The sequence below is a fragment of the Amblyraja radiata genome, chromosome 1 (genome assembly GCF_010909765.2).
Source record: "Amblyraja radiata isolate CabotCenter1 chromosome 1, sAmbRad1.1.pri, whole genome shotgun sequence".
NCBI classification, from domain to species: Eukaryota; Metazoa; Chordata; class Chondrichthyes; order Rajiformes; family Rajidae; genus Amblyraja; species Amblyraja radiata.
The window spans coordinates 8,043,080-8,057,630 of record NC_045956.1 but is presented as its reverse complement, the minus strand read 5'-3'; the positions used below and the strand labels follow the sequence as shown (position 1 = coordinate 8,057,630).

At 37.8% G+C, this 14,551-nt stretch overlaps 1 protein-coding gene across 2 annotated transcripts in view; it reads right to left on the bottom strand.

Annotated features, from left to right (window-relative positions):
* Window positions 1-845: 845 nt before the first annotated feature.
* bbs7 (Bardet-Biedl syndrome 7) overlaps window positions 846-14,551 on the bottom strand; it is a 57,774-nt gene continuing 44,068 nt past the window's right edge. For both annotated transcript variants that reach the window (XM_033017181.1, XM_033017182.1), the window contains 5 exons: window positions 11,360-11,524; window positions 9,590-9,699; window positions 9,396-9,499; window positions 5,579-5,702; window positions 846-2,680 (listed from right to left, as the gene is read on the bottom strand). In XM_033017181.1, coding sequence (XP_032873072.1) covers window positions 2,547-2,680; window positions 5,579-5,702; window positions 9,396-9,499; window positions 9,590-9,699; window positions 11,360-11,524 — 637 coding nt within the window. In that variant the 3' untranslated portion in view covers window positions 846-2,546. The remainder of the gene's footprint in view (window positions 2,681-5,578; window positions 5,703-9,395; window positions 9,500-9,589; window positions 9,700-11,359; window positions 11,525-14,551) is intronic.

The following is a 14,551-nucleotide window of genomic DNA, read 5'->3' as shown; positions in this document are numbered from 1 at the left end:
AGTGTTCCGTTCTTGGTGTAATTGACAATTAAACACTCTTTATTGTCTTGAGCTATTATGAGCGCAAACATATGCTCTCGTTTCCTTGCTTACCTTGGAGCCCTTTTTTTCTATGACTGTCATGGTTACAACCGTGCAAATAATGTTTTAAGAGTAAGGGCAATAACTACCACACACGGTGCCTCAGGAAGGCCGTCAGCATCCATAAAGACTCCTCACACCCTTGTAATGGACTGTTCAAACTCCTACCTTCCGGCAGACGTTACAAGGCCTTCTACGCCCGCACCTCCAGACTCAGGAACAGCTTCATTCCCAGAGCTATAGCTGCACTGAACCGGCCCTGCTGAGTGCCCCCCACCCCCATGGACTGTCTCCCTCGGATGGTCATGTCGCAGACACATCTGCACAGTCTGTTTTGACTTTTACTGTTTTAATGTTCTTTTTACAAACCATGTTCTCGGGGTATCTAAATCTAAATTTTATTAGTTATTTAAGTTATGACATTGGATGGAAGCTGCATACCAAATCTCGTTGCACTTATGTGCAATGACAATAAAATATATTATTGTTATTATTAGGATGTTGCATCTAAATTTAAATGATCCCATGCAGATATTAAGATTAAGTAATCAATAATTGTAGGAATCTGCACTCTGTAATTGTAATGCTGTAACATTATATTCTGCACTCTGGTATTTTTGTCTTTGCACTGCTTATTTTTCCTTGCGTAAGGCTTGATTGTACTCATGTTTGGTATGATTGGCTGGATAGCATGCAACCAAAGGTTTTCACTACAGTTGTACAGTTGTAAAAATCAAAATCTTAACGAATCAAACACGCATGAGTCACCACAGTAGTTTTATTCTCTCCGCAGTTCCACCATGGTCAGGCGCCCAGACCACTATACCGTATCGCATTACATATAATAATAAACCAATGGCAATGCCGTTAAAATAATCATTTTTTGTGAAGAGCCCTCTATTACCCAAATAATAGTGTAATATTTTAATGATACTGTTCAATCAAAAAAATTTTTTTGCATTATCCATATTTTCCTCACTGTCATGTTATTTCTTTACTTCTAGGTTTTTAACAAAGATGAGACCAAACCAAGAAAATGTTTAATGTTTAATTGACGTTTTATAAGTGTAGTCCAACTTGTAGTCCATCATCAAACCAATATGCAAAATAATCATTGCATCAATGAACATAAGTACTGAATTTAGTTCAGTAACAACCTTCATGGAATGTAATCCAGCTGGGTAAAATAGAATAAATGCTCGAAAAAATACAATAATCATTGTTGCTCTTCCTTTAGAGTATGGAGTTACCTACTAAAATTTTAATGCTGATAATTTAATAGAAGTTATAATAAATAGTATGTAAACTAACATTACAAAGATTTTCAATATTTAATGGTTACTATATATCAAGAATATTCAGTATATTCAAACATTATACTATTAATTACTATATATATATCTATATTATATATATGATCTGTTTATATATACTGATCAGTCTTGTAATTAATAGTATGTAATACTTGTTTGAAAATACTGAATAGAATATAAAATATGAATGAGTAATCCTTTATCCAGATATTTTACCAACATTTTTTGTATGTCTTAGAGCAGTGTACAGGTTAGCTATTACAAACAGCAAATATGTTTTTAAATGATATATGGGTCATTATTACTTTGGAGTTATAGATATGAACATTAGTGTTTCTCCAGAGGGATATTGAGAAAATCAAACAGTGCCCATTACTACTATATTTCAGTAAAAGGAAGACACGTAAACAATATATCTTTGATACAAATTGCAAATATATACACATTATATAAATAAGTAAATTATCAACAAAATCAGATGCGAAAATAAAACATAAATTCTTAAATCTTAGCCTTGCTGGATTCCTCCAGAGAATATTTCAGTACTGATGTTTGGACTTGAGATGCAGATTTCTTAGACGTACAAAGAGCCATTGCCACATATGCACGCAATGTAAACACACACACACACTATATATATATATGCGTATGGATGTGTGTGTGCACATACATTGAGTGTATGTACCTGTATATATTTATATAGAGCTGGGATAGGGCATGCTGAGGGGAACTTGGTGGGTAATGGAAATTCCACTCTAGTTTTAGTAATCTCTCCTTAATTCTGGAAAGAAAGACCTTTTGAAAATGTTTAATTACCATTTCAGGTAAAAAAACAACAACTTCCTATCTACATTTGTATAAACTCCTGCAGAATTTTGATGGTACTGACAGACATTTCCACAAGGGCCATCCCACAACAATTAAGGGAAATGCATGGAAACATAGAAATATAACTTTCAAATTGTTTATACTGTTCTTTATTTCTATATTATTTTGCATGATAGGAATTAATCTCTTTAAATAGCTTCACAATAAGCCAATAGTTCATGTGAATTCTGCCCATCAATTACCTGTACTAGTAATAGGGCAGGTCTTCCAATCACAGTACTTTAGTCAGGATTTTTACATACTGATCAACAAGCTTTACATAGATTATGCTGAATCAAAGAATTCTGCAAGACTGCCTGGGTCATAATTATCCAAAATTTCCAGCAGAAGAGGAACCTTGGTTTTCACATTCGTACCCTTGAATTTGAATTTATCTATAAAGAGATCAGTTATCATGCCTAAATAGGGGACAAAAATAAAGACAATTAGTTTAAACACAAAGATGCATCCCACAGTATATTGTTTAAGTGCTACAAATTTCTATTACATTTCAACAAATAAATGTAAATAATATTCTACAATTTTTATTTTTAATTATGCCTCTTTCCTATGTCATTTTTTTCTTAGATATCATGGAAGACGGTGAATTAAGTGTTTATACTTGGATTATTTGACGTCTTGAAATGTGGGCAAACTGCTAAATGTGGTTCCAATCCGATACGTTAGGAAAGTTACATAGTCTGTGAAGTTAACTAAATAGGCAAGTGATTCAAGTCAATTCAATTTTATTTCTATAGCACATTTAAAAACAACTCTCGTTGACCAAAGTGCAGGTACTAACGTGCTACATACAGTGGTACATAGATCTAACAATACATACATAAATACATACATACATACATACAGCGCTCCCTCAGAGGACCTCAAGAAAGGCTTGAGAGTAGAAATAAGTTTTAAGTCTAGACTTTAAGAACAGAATCCCTCTTCCCATCAGGGCTGCCCCCTCCATCAACTCTTTTGAGGGATGCTGTTCCATAGTCTAGGAGCTGCAACCGCCCCTGAGCTTATGCCTAGACCGCGGGATTGTCAGTAACCCCAAGTCGGCCGATCTGTGGGACCTGGAAGTGGTATGGTGGGAAAGCAGATTTTTGATGTAGGTGGGGGTCAGTCTGTTAAGGGCTTTGCAAACAAAAAGAAGCTTGAAATTGATTCGGAACCGCACTGGGAACCAGTGGGAAGAGGCCAGAATCGGGGTGATGTGGTCCCTTTATCGGGTGCCCGTCAGGAGTCTCGCTGCTGCGTTTTGGACCAATTGCAGGCGGGACAGGGATGATTGGCTGAGGCCAGTGTAAAGGGAGTTGCAGTAATCAAGACGGGAGGAGATAAATGAGTGGATGGACTTTTCGAGGTCGTCAAATCAGAGGAAAGGTTTTATTTTTGCTATGGTTCAAAGCTGGAAGAAGCTAGCTTTTACCACGGCATTCTGTTTGTCAAATTTCAACGCGGAGTCAAATATCACGCCAAGGTTTTTGCCGTGAGGTTTGAGTAATGGGGTAAGGCTGCCAAGGCTGCCTGCTATCGTTTTGATGGATTCCAAGGGGCTGAGTAGGATGACCTCAGACTTACTCTCGTTTAGTTGGAGGAAGTTCTGGGCTATCCAACACTTTATATCCTCGAGGCAGTGGGTAAGGCTGAGTAGATTTGATCGTTTGTTGGATCCCAATCAGTGGTAAATTAATTATAAGATGGTGACCTTGAAAGAACCTGTCTACAAAGCTGCTTTTAAGTTTTTTAATATGTACTTGCTCTTTACAGATATGATTTGCAATCAGATGGAATCTGCACAGGATTTGAGTGGTCTAGCAACTTCAATGTCATTCTGCTGAACAGTCAAACTGAAGATAATAAACTAAGAAATAAATATACTAATTCTTCTGACTTCTTAAATCATGTAGATAAGTCACGGCATAAGCACAAAAGACAGGCCCAAAATTATTATTTTTAAACATGAAATTTTTTTTTTTCAAATGCTATGAACACAGGAGACTGAAGAAACTTAATTGTGGTGTTTAAAATTATAAGGGAGCAGGCTGAGTAAATAGGAAGGATGTATTTATTTGTGTGGTAAAATAACAGGTGGCATGGATTTAAAATGATTGGCACAAGGATTAAAGGGGGGATGTGGACAAGTATCTTACCCCGAGAGTGGCAAGGTTGGTAAGTCACTGGAGGATGGTTGGTTGAAGCAGAAACCTTTGCAACAATTAAAAAAAAAGTATTTGGACGTATACCTGAAAAGTGATTATGGATATAGAATTGGAATGTCAACTTTGGCACAGTAGTTCTTTTTTTTGATCAGCACAGGCATGGGGTGGGAGATTGCAACCTTCACGTGGTCCGCCCTGTTTCAACGAATGCAATCAACCCTGGCGTGCACAATCAAATAAGATCAAACAGAACAAGTTGTCCTACAACTTTAGGCTGTGCACGACATACGCAAGAAGAAGCAGCACAGGCATGATAGAATGAAAGGTTTTCTTTCGTGCATTAATTATGCATGATCCCATGATCCCATGTGCGATCAACACCCACACATATAAATTTAGGTTTTCAGGATTAGGGAAGTTAGTGCAAACGTAATTCTGGTTTAATAAGCATTGAAAATAGTTACATGTTATTCATTATGGCTTGATATGGTCATTGGTTTTCACAACGAGAATAATGTGCAAAAAATTCATTGCTTTTATAAAGACTGTAAAAGCAATGAATTTTTTGCACATTATTCTCGTTGTGAAAACCAATGACCATATCAAGGGTTTTGGAATTCCCTTCCTAATCATCTACACATTGCAGCTTAGTTTTTCTTCCTAACTCACCTGTTGTCCAAGCTTTTGGTCATCTGACTTAATATTTCCTGATATAACCTAGTATATATTTGTGTGACATTCACATCAGTAGGATGCCTTCGAGGGTGATTTTACCATTTCAATGATAAATGAATATTACAGTTGCTGAATCAATATTTAATGCTACTGAAGAATGACCCACAAGTTGAAAAAATATATCACCAGTGTCAAAATCTTTAGAAGAAAATGAAAGGATAATTTGCTGTAAAGGTGTGCTTCTTTAAGATTAATATGTTTAATGCACAACCAGATGGTTCAACTGGACTGTCTCACTAACAATAAATTTGAGTATTACCTATGTTAGTATATTTTGAAACCTTGAAAACATGTTAATTTTGGAGGGAGAAGTAACAGGATTGGTGCATAATGTGCATTTGAAAACTGCATCCTTAAGCATAACTGTATCTTTCAACAATTCATATAGATTTTCTCTCGATTTATAGTACTTGCCATACAGTCTCTCCAAGTGAGCAGGTTGTTTCTTATATTCCTCAAGCAGACTATCAGCTTCCTCCAAAATGGAGCGGTATTCAGGTATTAGGAAATCCACATTTCCTTCATAAACTTGCAATTCCTGCAATCAAAACAATCACCGGATTACATGGATTATTACACTTATTTACAGAGACTCTTGACATTCTACTGGTGCTAAACATATAACACTAACTTGTAGTGGTATGGTACTTACAGTATTATTCATCTACTTGATGTGGACATCATATACACAACCAATATTATTATTACTTATTCTTAATTGAGCTGAAGGTGGTACGGTTTATTCATAGAGTAATGTGGCATAGAAACAAGCCCCTTCGACCCACATTGTCCATGCCATCCATGATGACGATCTATGCTCATTCTATTTGCCAGAATTAGGCCTGTATCTCAATAGACAATAGACAATAGTGGCAGGAGTAGGCCATTTGGCCCTTCGAGCCAGCACCGTCATTCAATGTGACCATGGCTGATCATCCCCAATCAGTACCCCGTTCCTGCCTTCGCCCCATATCCCCTGACTCCACAATTTTTAAGAGCCCTATCTAGCTCTCTCTTGAAAGCATCCAGAGAACCTGCTTCCACCACCCTCTGAGGCAGAGAATTCCACAGACTCACCAGTCTCTGTGAGAAAAAGTGTTTCCTCGTCTCCGTTCTAAATGGCTTACTCCTTATTCTTAAACTGTGGCCCCTGGTTCTGGACTCCCCCAACATCGGGAACATGTTTCCTGCTTCTAGCGTGTCCAAACCCTTACCAATCTTATATGTTTCCCCTCTCATCTTTCTAAACTCCAGAGTGTACAAGCCCAGCTGCTCTATTCTCTCAGCATATGACAATCCCGCCATACCGGGAATTAACCTTGTAAACCTGCGCTGCACTCCCTCAATAGCAAGAATGTCCTTCCTCAAATTAGGGGGACCAAAACTGCACACAATACTCCAGGTGTGGTCTCACTAGGGCTCTGTCCAACTACAGAAGGACCTATTTGCTCCTATATTCGATTCCTCTTGTTATAAAGGCCAACATGCCATTCGCTTTCTTCACTGCCTGCTGTACCTGTATGCTTACTTTCATAGACTGATGAACAAGGATCCCCAGATCCCGTTGTACTTCCCCTTTTCCCAACTTGACGCCAAGTTGCTTCTCGCTATGCCTTCCAGTAAAAAGTACCCATCCAAATGCTGCTTTCACCTCTTCTGGTCGCTCATTCCAGAAAACCACCTTCTCCTTAATTCTTTCCCTCTCACCTCAAACCTGTGCCATCTAGATCTCAGGGTCCCTACCCTGGGCAAAAGACTGATTCCTATCTACGCCCCTCCTAATTTTATAAACCTCTATAAGGTCAACTCTCAGCCTCCTACATTCCAGTGAGCACCCAGACTATCCAACTTCTCCTTATAACCAGTCTTCCATTCCAGATGAATCTCTTCTGCATTCTCTCGATTGCTACTATATCCTTCCTGGAGTGTTTTGACAAGAACTGCATTCAATAATACAAATGGGATCTAGCCAATATTTTCTTGAATTATTCTTTATTCTTGAATCATGGAAGTGTGCATTTTGATTATTCCGTGGCTATTTCTTTCATCATAATAATAATAATAAACTTTATTTCGGACTCAAGGTCCAGACAAGGGGCAACATTACATAAAAAATGCATTGCATATTAAATATCATAAAATACATATAAAATCTTAGTATATCACTTATAAAAACATCATAATTTATATATTAAAAAAAAACACAATACATAAGTTAAAAATCCAGATTAAAAGAATGGTCAATGTCCTACAACGAGACAATGATACCAGTGTCTCCACAACTGGGATTCGTAGCGTGTAGTGCTAACCCTTATGTTTGACAAGGCCACAATAATTACATTTTTAGAGTCATTTATCCTGCAAATGAATTTATACATGTGATGTCTTAGGATAGCTTCTAAAGTACTGACTCCTGCAGCCACAAACATATTACTGGCACTACACCACCTAGGTTTCCTTAGCAGTGTTCTCATGGCATCGTTATATGCCACCTTTAGTCTCTGCATACTTGTCTTTCCATAGTTCGACCACAGGTGCGCAGTGTAGAGGGGTGTGCAGTATGCTCTAAATAGCGACATCTTCACCACATCTGCACACGCACCAAATTTACGCAATAGAATATTCGCCTGTACATACAGCATGCGTCGTTGCCTATAAATATCCTCATCATCTGTCATTTGTTCTGTAATAATATGCCCTAGATATTTTACCTTATTACAGACACTAAGATTATTGTCAGACAATTTAAAATCAGGATATTTTAGACATTTATCCTCTTTGGTTCTACAGACCATAATAGCACTCTTACTAGCATTATATTTAATCTCATGTTCCACACCATACACAGAACATATAGTAAGGAGCTGCTGGAGACCAGCGCTAGATGGACTAAAGACCACAAGATCATCTGCATACATAATATGGTTCACTAAAATATTACCAATCATGCACCCAGTGTTACAGGCCTTCAATTGTTTAGACAGATCATCAATATATAGATTAAAAAGGACTGGGGACAAAATTCCCTCTTGTCTAACACCATTGCTAACCACAAATGTGGCTGAGACCCTATTGCCCCATTGTATTTACATAGTCTGGGGGGCATACCAGTAGGCCAGAATTCTAACAATGTATTTAGGCACCCCTCTTTGACTCATTTTACCAAACAGCTTTCTGTGATTAACACGGTCAAAGGCTTTGGAAGCATCAATAAAGCACATAAGGATTGAAGAGTTTTTGCCTCTATATTTGTTTACAATCTCCTTTAGGGCATACTGTATATGCATAAGTCAGTGCCATGTTTAGCTTTAAAGCCAAACTGGTTATCTGTGGAGTTAACAAACTCATTTATTCTATAGCATTGTTACTTAGCAGCTTCTTAGCCATGGAATCAGCCCTCATAGCTTGCTCATTTTTACAGATGAAGCGAACAGCATACTTATACCTTGCATTAGTGAGCTTCTTCTGCTCAAACACAGGCCCCTGTCTGGGTCTACCTGCCATAGCCCATGATGTGGTGGCTTCACGGGCTTCAGTATGATACTCAGCTACATACTTATTCCAGCCAGACCTGATGTTATGTGTCTTATTTTTATGCTTGCAGTAGGGCTTACTGCCTACATATAAGGCGCTTACTATATCATTATACGTGGAGCAGATATCTCTCCTATGCTTCATATCTTTACAATTAACATTACTACACATTATTGCATCTTTAGGTAGATGAATATTGCTTAAGGATTTATCTGTATGGGCATAATAGGCTAGGATGTCTTCCTTTGTAAGCGTTGACCAGTCCAGATTTTCTGTATTAAAGCTATTTTTTTTATCCCTGGATACCACAGGTATGTGTTCAACATTTATTGTCATAGCAACAGGTATATGATCAGTCATTGCTGCCCCGTACAGAATGCTCATACACCCCAATGAGGCATGTGCATCGGCTGTACTAATACAGTGGTCCAGCCATGATGTGGTGTGCCAGGCCTCACTAATATAAGTATAACTATCTGTAGGTAAAAGCACTTTGCTTGACAATATTAAATTATTATCTTGACAGAACTGAGCCATATGATTGGCAAATAATGAGTTCCTATCTGAGATATCTGCATTCATATCCCCAATCATCTTTCCACATAAGAGTATTTAACAATTTAATTGCCTGCATTCAATAAAACATAACTTCTAAAAAATGTTCCACACAGTCTGTAACATTATCTATGCAACTTACCTTCAATGCATCAATCAAATGGACTTTTTTGGCTAACAGCAACTGATATTCCAATTTGGGATGGATTAGTTTTAACGTGTAATTTACCGATTCCTCATTAACATCTTCAAGAAGAAAAAACATAACACTTAGGAAAAACTTTTCATGAAATAGAATTCTGGGACATTTGAAATAAATTTTGCTTTGCTTCTCACCATATGAAATATTGAGATTGATTTTTCTTTTTGTAGCTTCTTTCGTTAATACATCCTTCAGGATGGAAATGGTAGATATGTTGTCAGATTTAAAAGTTCCTTCACCTTTTCTAAAATTAAGTTCAAAGTGCACATTAAATATTCCTTAAAAATACATCTAAAGAGCAACACAAGGGACAAAGTTACTATTCAACAACAAACTGAATGTTAAATAAATAAAATACTTCCCATAGTCAATTTGTTTTTGTCCGCACACAAATAATAGAAGTGTTATATCATTTTAAATGTATGAACAAACATTATAAAATATAGATTATTAAGTCTCAAAGCTGCCAGTGATGGAACAAAGTAGATAATATAATCATATTTCACTATATTTTGCATGCTTTTATTTCATCAAATCCTGATGATGAATATTTTCTCCAACACAATGTGATATATACTAAAATGTTCCATCTTTCATTCCAAATAGTCAGTCGTCAATAAGTAAATTCAAAGAAAGAAAACATTGTTATTAGTCTAGAAACAAAGAACTGCAGATGCTGGTTTATACCAAAGATAGACATAAAGTGCTGGAGTAACACAACAGGCATCATCTCTGGAGAAAAAGGGTTGGTGATATTTCAAGTCTGGACCCTTCTTCAGTCTTTTCTGTTCTAAGGGTAAGGCAAATTAAAATGTAGGTATTATAAATTGCTTATTGTTATCGATGATTTTTAATATATGAAATTACTGTTTACAGAGGTGGCAGGAAGATTGTTCTTAAAAGTATTACATGGAGAAAATATAGATCAACGTTGTTCATTTGGTTTGTCTTCAACTATCCTGCTAATTGGATGAAAAGATGATATTTCTTGAATAATAGGAACGTTCTCTAAATATTGATCTACAACAAATCCAGAAATGCTGTGTGGGTGGGAAATACCCAGTGAAAAGCTTGGGGTATTATCATTTTGAAAAACCCAATTGGCCAAACCCATTAGATACCAGAAGGCAGGAGAAAATGGTTTTAGAAAGCAATTTATTGGTTTTATTGTTCATCAAACAGAGACATAAAAGATTACAATTTTTAAAGCCAACTCTGACCACATTTATATTTTTATATGTATGCAGTAATAAGTCATAGGTTCTTTGGAGCTATCTGACAAGAATTGACAGTGAGTCATTGAAAGTAATTTTAGGGCAAGTAAACTGAAGCTTGGTCAGATGGTACATTTTAAGGAACACCTTAGAGGATAAATGATACAAATGTAGATGGAGAAAAAATGAATTTTGGGCGTAAAAAGCTTAAGGCACAGCTGTCATAAGTGAAAAACAGTAGGATATGCACTGGGAAAGACTATAAAGCTGATCGAGGTCACAGAGATGGTGAGGAATATTTAAACACAAGGATTACAGTTTTTGTACCGAGAAATTGTTGGATTGAAAGAAAATATAAATCATTGAGTGGTGGTGACAGTGAAGCAGATCCCTTTTAGGTTTCAGGATTCAGGGTAAAAGATAGAAGGTCGGCTGCAAGAAGATTTAAGAGGATTTAGGCAGTTTGAGGAACAGTTCACAGAAAGGCAATGTTATGAAAGCCAAAGTAGACATTTATGACTTTATTTCCTTACCTATTTATTTTTGTTGTAGACCATAAGAGCAAATTAAGACTTACATCACTGTCTTATAAAGGTTAAATTGTTTAAAATTATTAAAATATTAAATGTCTAACTAAAAAATGAGTGAATCAACAATGATATACATCTGGAACACAGCTTTTTGACTTACCTGTAGGAACATTCTAACTGTGTATCCAAAAATGTGTTCTGAAAGTAAAAGGTGACACTGTCACCTATTGGAACTTTATCCGGTACCTCGGGCAAACAGAAGACGACCCAGGAATGAATTTCTGCAAAGCTGAACTGTCCTGTGAGTGTCAATGAATTTACCGGCCTGTGATACAGGAAAAAATGGAGAAAGTGGAAGGAAACATTATCATGAGGAAACACTGAAGCTGGTTATAACATTCCTAATACACCACACCTTGATGGTCTGCCCAGTGTGAAGTATTGATATGAAACTTTAGCGTTAAATATAGTGACTTACCTGTAGATTTCAGAGCACAGACCTCTAATAAATCCTTAATATAGATTATTAAGCAGCACCACAGTCATTAACCTTTTACTCTCATCCTCCACACGATGTGTTTAAAACAAAATCAAAATACTTTTTGTCCTGTATATTGCATTTTGGTAGTCATAATTGATTCCAGTTACAAAACTATTTACATGTTTTAAAAAATATAAAAAACAACTTACTTTGTGGATGCTTTTGTCGTAAACCAAGAAACAATTCAAATTAATTCAAACACTTCAATACCGTTGCAAAAGAAAGTCTATGAAATTCTACCACATAGTGCAAGAGAGCAAAAATCAATCTGTTTTCTCTGTGCATTTGATGCTGAATGTAAAACTGAAATGCAGGGTACTACTCTCACAGTGAGGTACACATTGAAACTCCTGGGATCCATCAATGTCTTCAATTGGTGAGCACTGATTTCTGATGTTGCTGCTGCATCAATGAGGCATGCATATAATCTGAAGAAACATCATGGCATGAACTGAAAAGGCCGGCATAAAGTGTTGGATGAAGAATTACTCAAGTGTGAGGTAAAGAGGGAGCAATAGCTGGTGTGGGAGTTCTGAAGACAACTATGGAATCTCTCTGATGGTTCCGATTTTACACGTTAAGACCTTCTGCTTTTTCTGGGAAGGCCTAACTATCTGGTGCTTCCCCATGTATTCACATCAAACACCAAAATATTTCATCATCTATTGGTGAACAATTTATCACACCACCCCCTGGTCTGAAGAAGAGTCTCAACCCGAAACATCATCTATTCCTTTTCTCCAGTGATGGTGTCTGACCTGCTGAGTTACTCCAGCTTTTTGTGTCTATCCCCTAGTTGAGTTAGATTTATCCCCATTACATGAAGAAGTGGTTCCCTTTGTGAGTTTCCACCACAGTGGATGATTTCAGAGGCAAGAGCTTCTTGTACAACTTTTCAAGTTATGTAAGGCTTTTTGTTTAATAAGTATAAAATTTCTAAACAACTGTTTTCACTTTTTTATTATGGGGTATTGTGTGTAGATTGATGATAACAAAAATGAATTTCATCCATTTTCGAATAAGGTTGTAACGTAACAAAATGTGGAAAAAATGAAGGGGTCTGAATGCACGTAAGATATAAGGATACCTCATACTCCTGCGCTTCAAGGAATACCTAGCCTGCTCAATCTCCCTATAGCTCAGGTACTCGAGTCCTGGCAACATCCTCGTAAATCTTCTCTGCACCCTTTCTGCATACTCAATACTCTGATTGATGGCCAGTGTGCCAGAAGTCTTTTTGACCACCCTATATACCTGTGCTGCCACTTTCACCAAACTATGTACTTGCACCCCGAGACCCCCTTTGCTCTGCAACACTCCCCAGAGCCCGACCATTCACTGTGTTGGATCTGCCCATGTTACTCTTCCCAAAATGCCACACCTCATATTTCTCTGCATTAAATTCCATCAACCATTCCTCGACCTACCTGGCCAAGCGATCAAGAACCTTCTGCAATTTTTGACAATCATCTATATTATTTACAATACCAACCACGTTAGTGTGATCTACAAACTTGCTAATCATGCCATGTATGTTCTTATCCAAATCACTGATATAGATGACAAACAGCAATGGGCCCAGCACCAAATCCTGCGGCACAACACTTGTCAAAGGCCTCCAGTCCGAAAAGCAACCTTCCACCACCACCCTCTGCTTCCTTCCATAGGGCTAATTTTCTATCCATTCAGCTATCTCTCCTTGGATCCAATGGGAACCTGCCTTCCAGAGTAGCCTACCATGTGGAACCTTGTCGAATGCCATGCTGAAATCCATATGTACAACGTCTACAGCTCTACCTTCATCAACCTCTTTGGTCACATTATCAAAGAACTCAATCAGATTTGTGAGACACCACCTCCCCCATACAAAAACATGCTGACTATCCCTAATCAGCCCTTGTCCATCTAAATGATTATATATCCTATCCCTCAGAATACGCTCTAATAACTCCGACCACAGATATTGAGCTCACTGGTCTGTACTTCCCAGCCTTTAACTGCAATCTCTCTTGAATAGAAGCACAACATTTGCCACCCTCCAGTCTTAGGGCACCTCGCCTGTATTTAATGACAACTTGTAAATCTCAACCAGACCTCCTGCAATTTCCTCTCTAACTTCCCCCAGTGTCCTTGGATATTACTGATCAGGCCCTGGAGATTTGTCTACCTTCATACACATCAGGGCCTTCAGCACCTCCTTGACCGTAATACTGACTGCTCTCAAGACACTTCCAGTGACTGCCCCGAATTCCTCAGTCGTCCTGTTCTTCTCCACGGTAAAAACAGAGGAGAAATACTCATTGAGGACCTTGTTCATCTCCTGTGCCTCCATGCAGAGTCGACTGCTTTGATCCCTGAGGGGTCCCACTTTCTCTCTAGTTACCCTTTATGTACATAAAATCTCTTGGGATTATCCTTAATGCTATCGGGCACAGCAATCTGCTGTCCCATTTTTCACCTTGTGATTTCCTTTTTGCTTTCTCCATAGTGCCCGGAACTCGTTCAGGGATATACCTGGACCCTGCTGCCTATACCTGTCCCATGCCTCCTTCTTACTTCTTGACCAAAGCCTCAATTTCTCTTGTCCTCCATCCTTCCTTGACAGCACACGTTTAAAAACATCCCACTTGGCTGATATTCATTTTCCTTCAAGAAATCTACTCCAATCAACTTGAGCAAGTTCCTGTCTTATACCCTCAGGGTTGGCCTTGCTCCAATTTAGCACTAAATCGTGGGTCCGCTCTGTCCCTATCCATAACTACCTTAAACCTAATAGAACAGTGGTCGCTGGTCCCAAAAGACTTATCTATG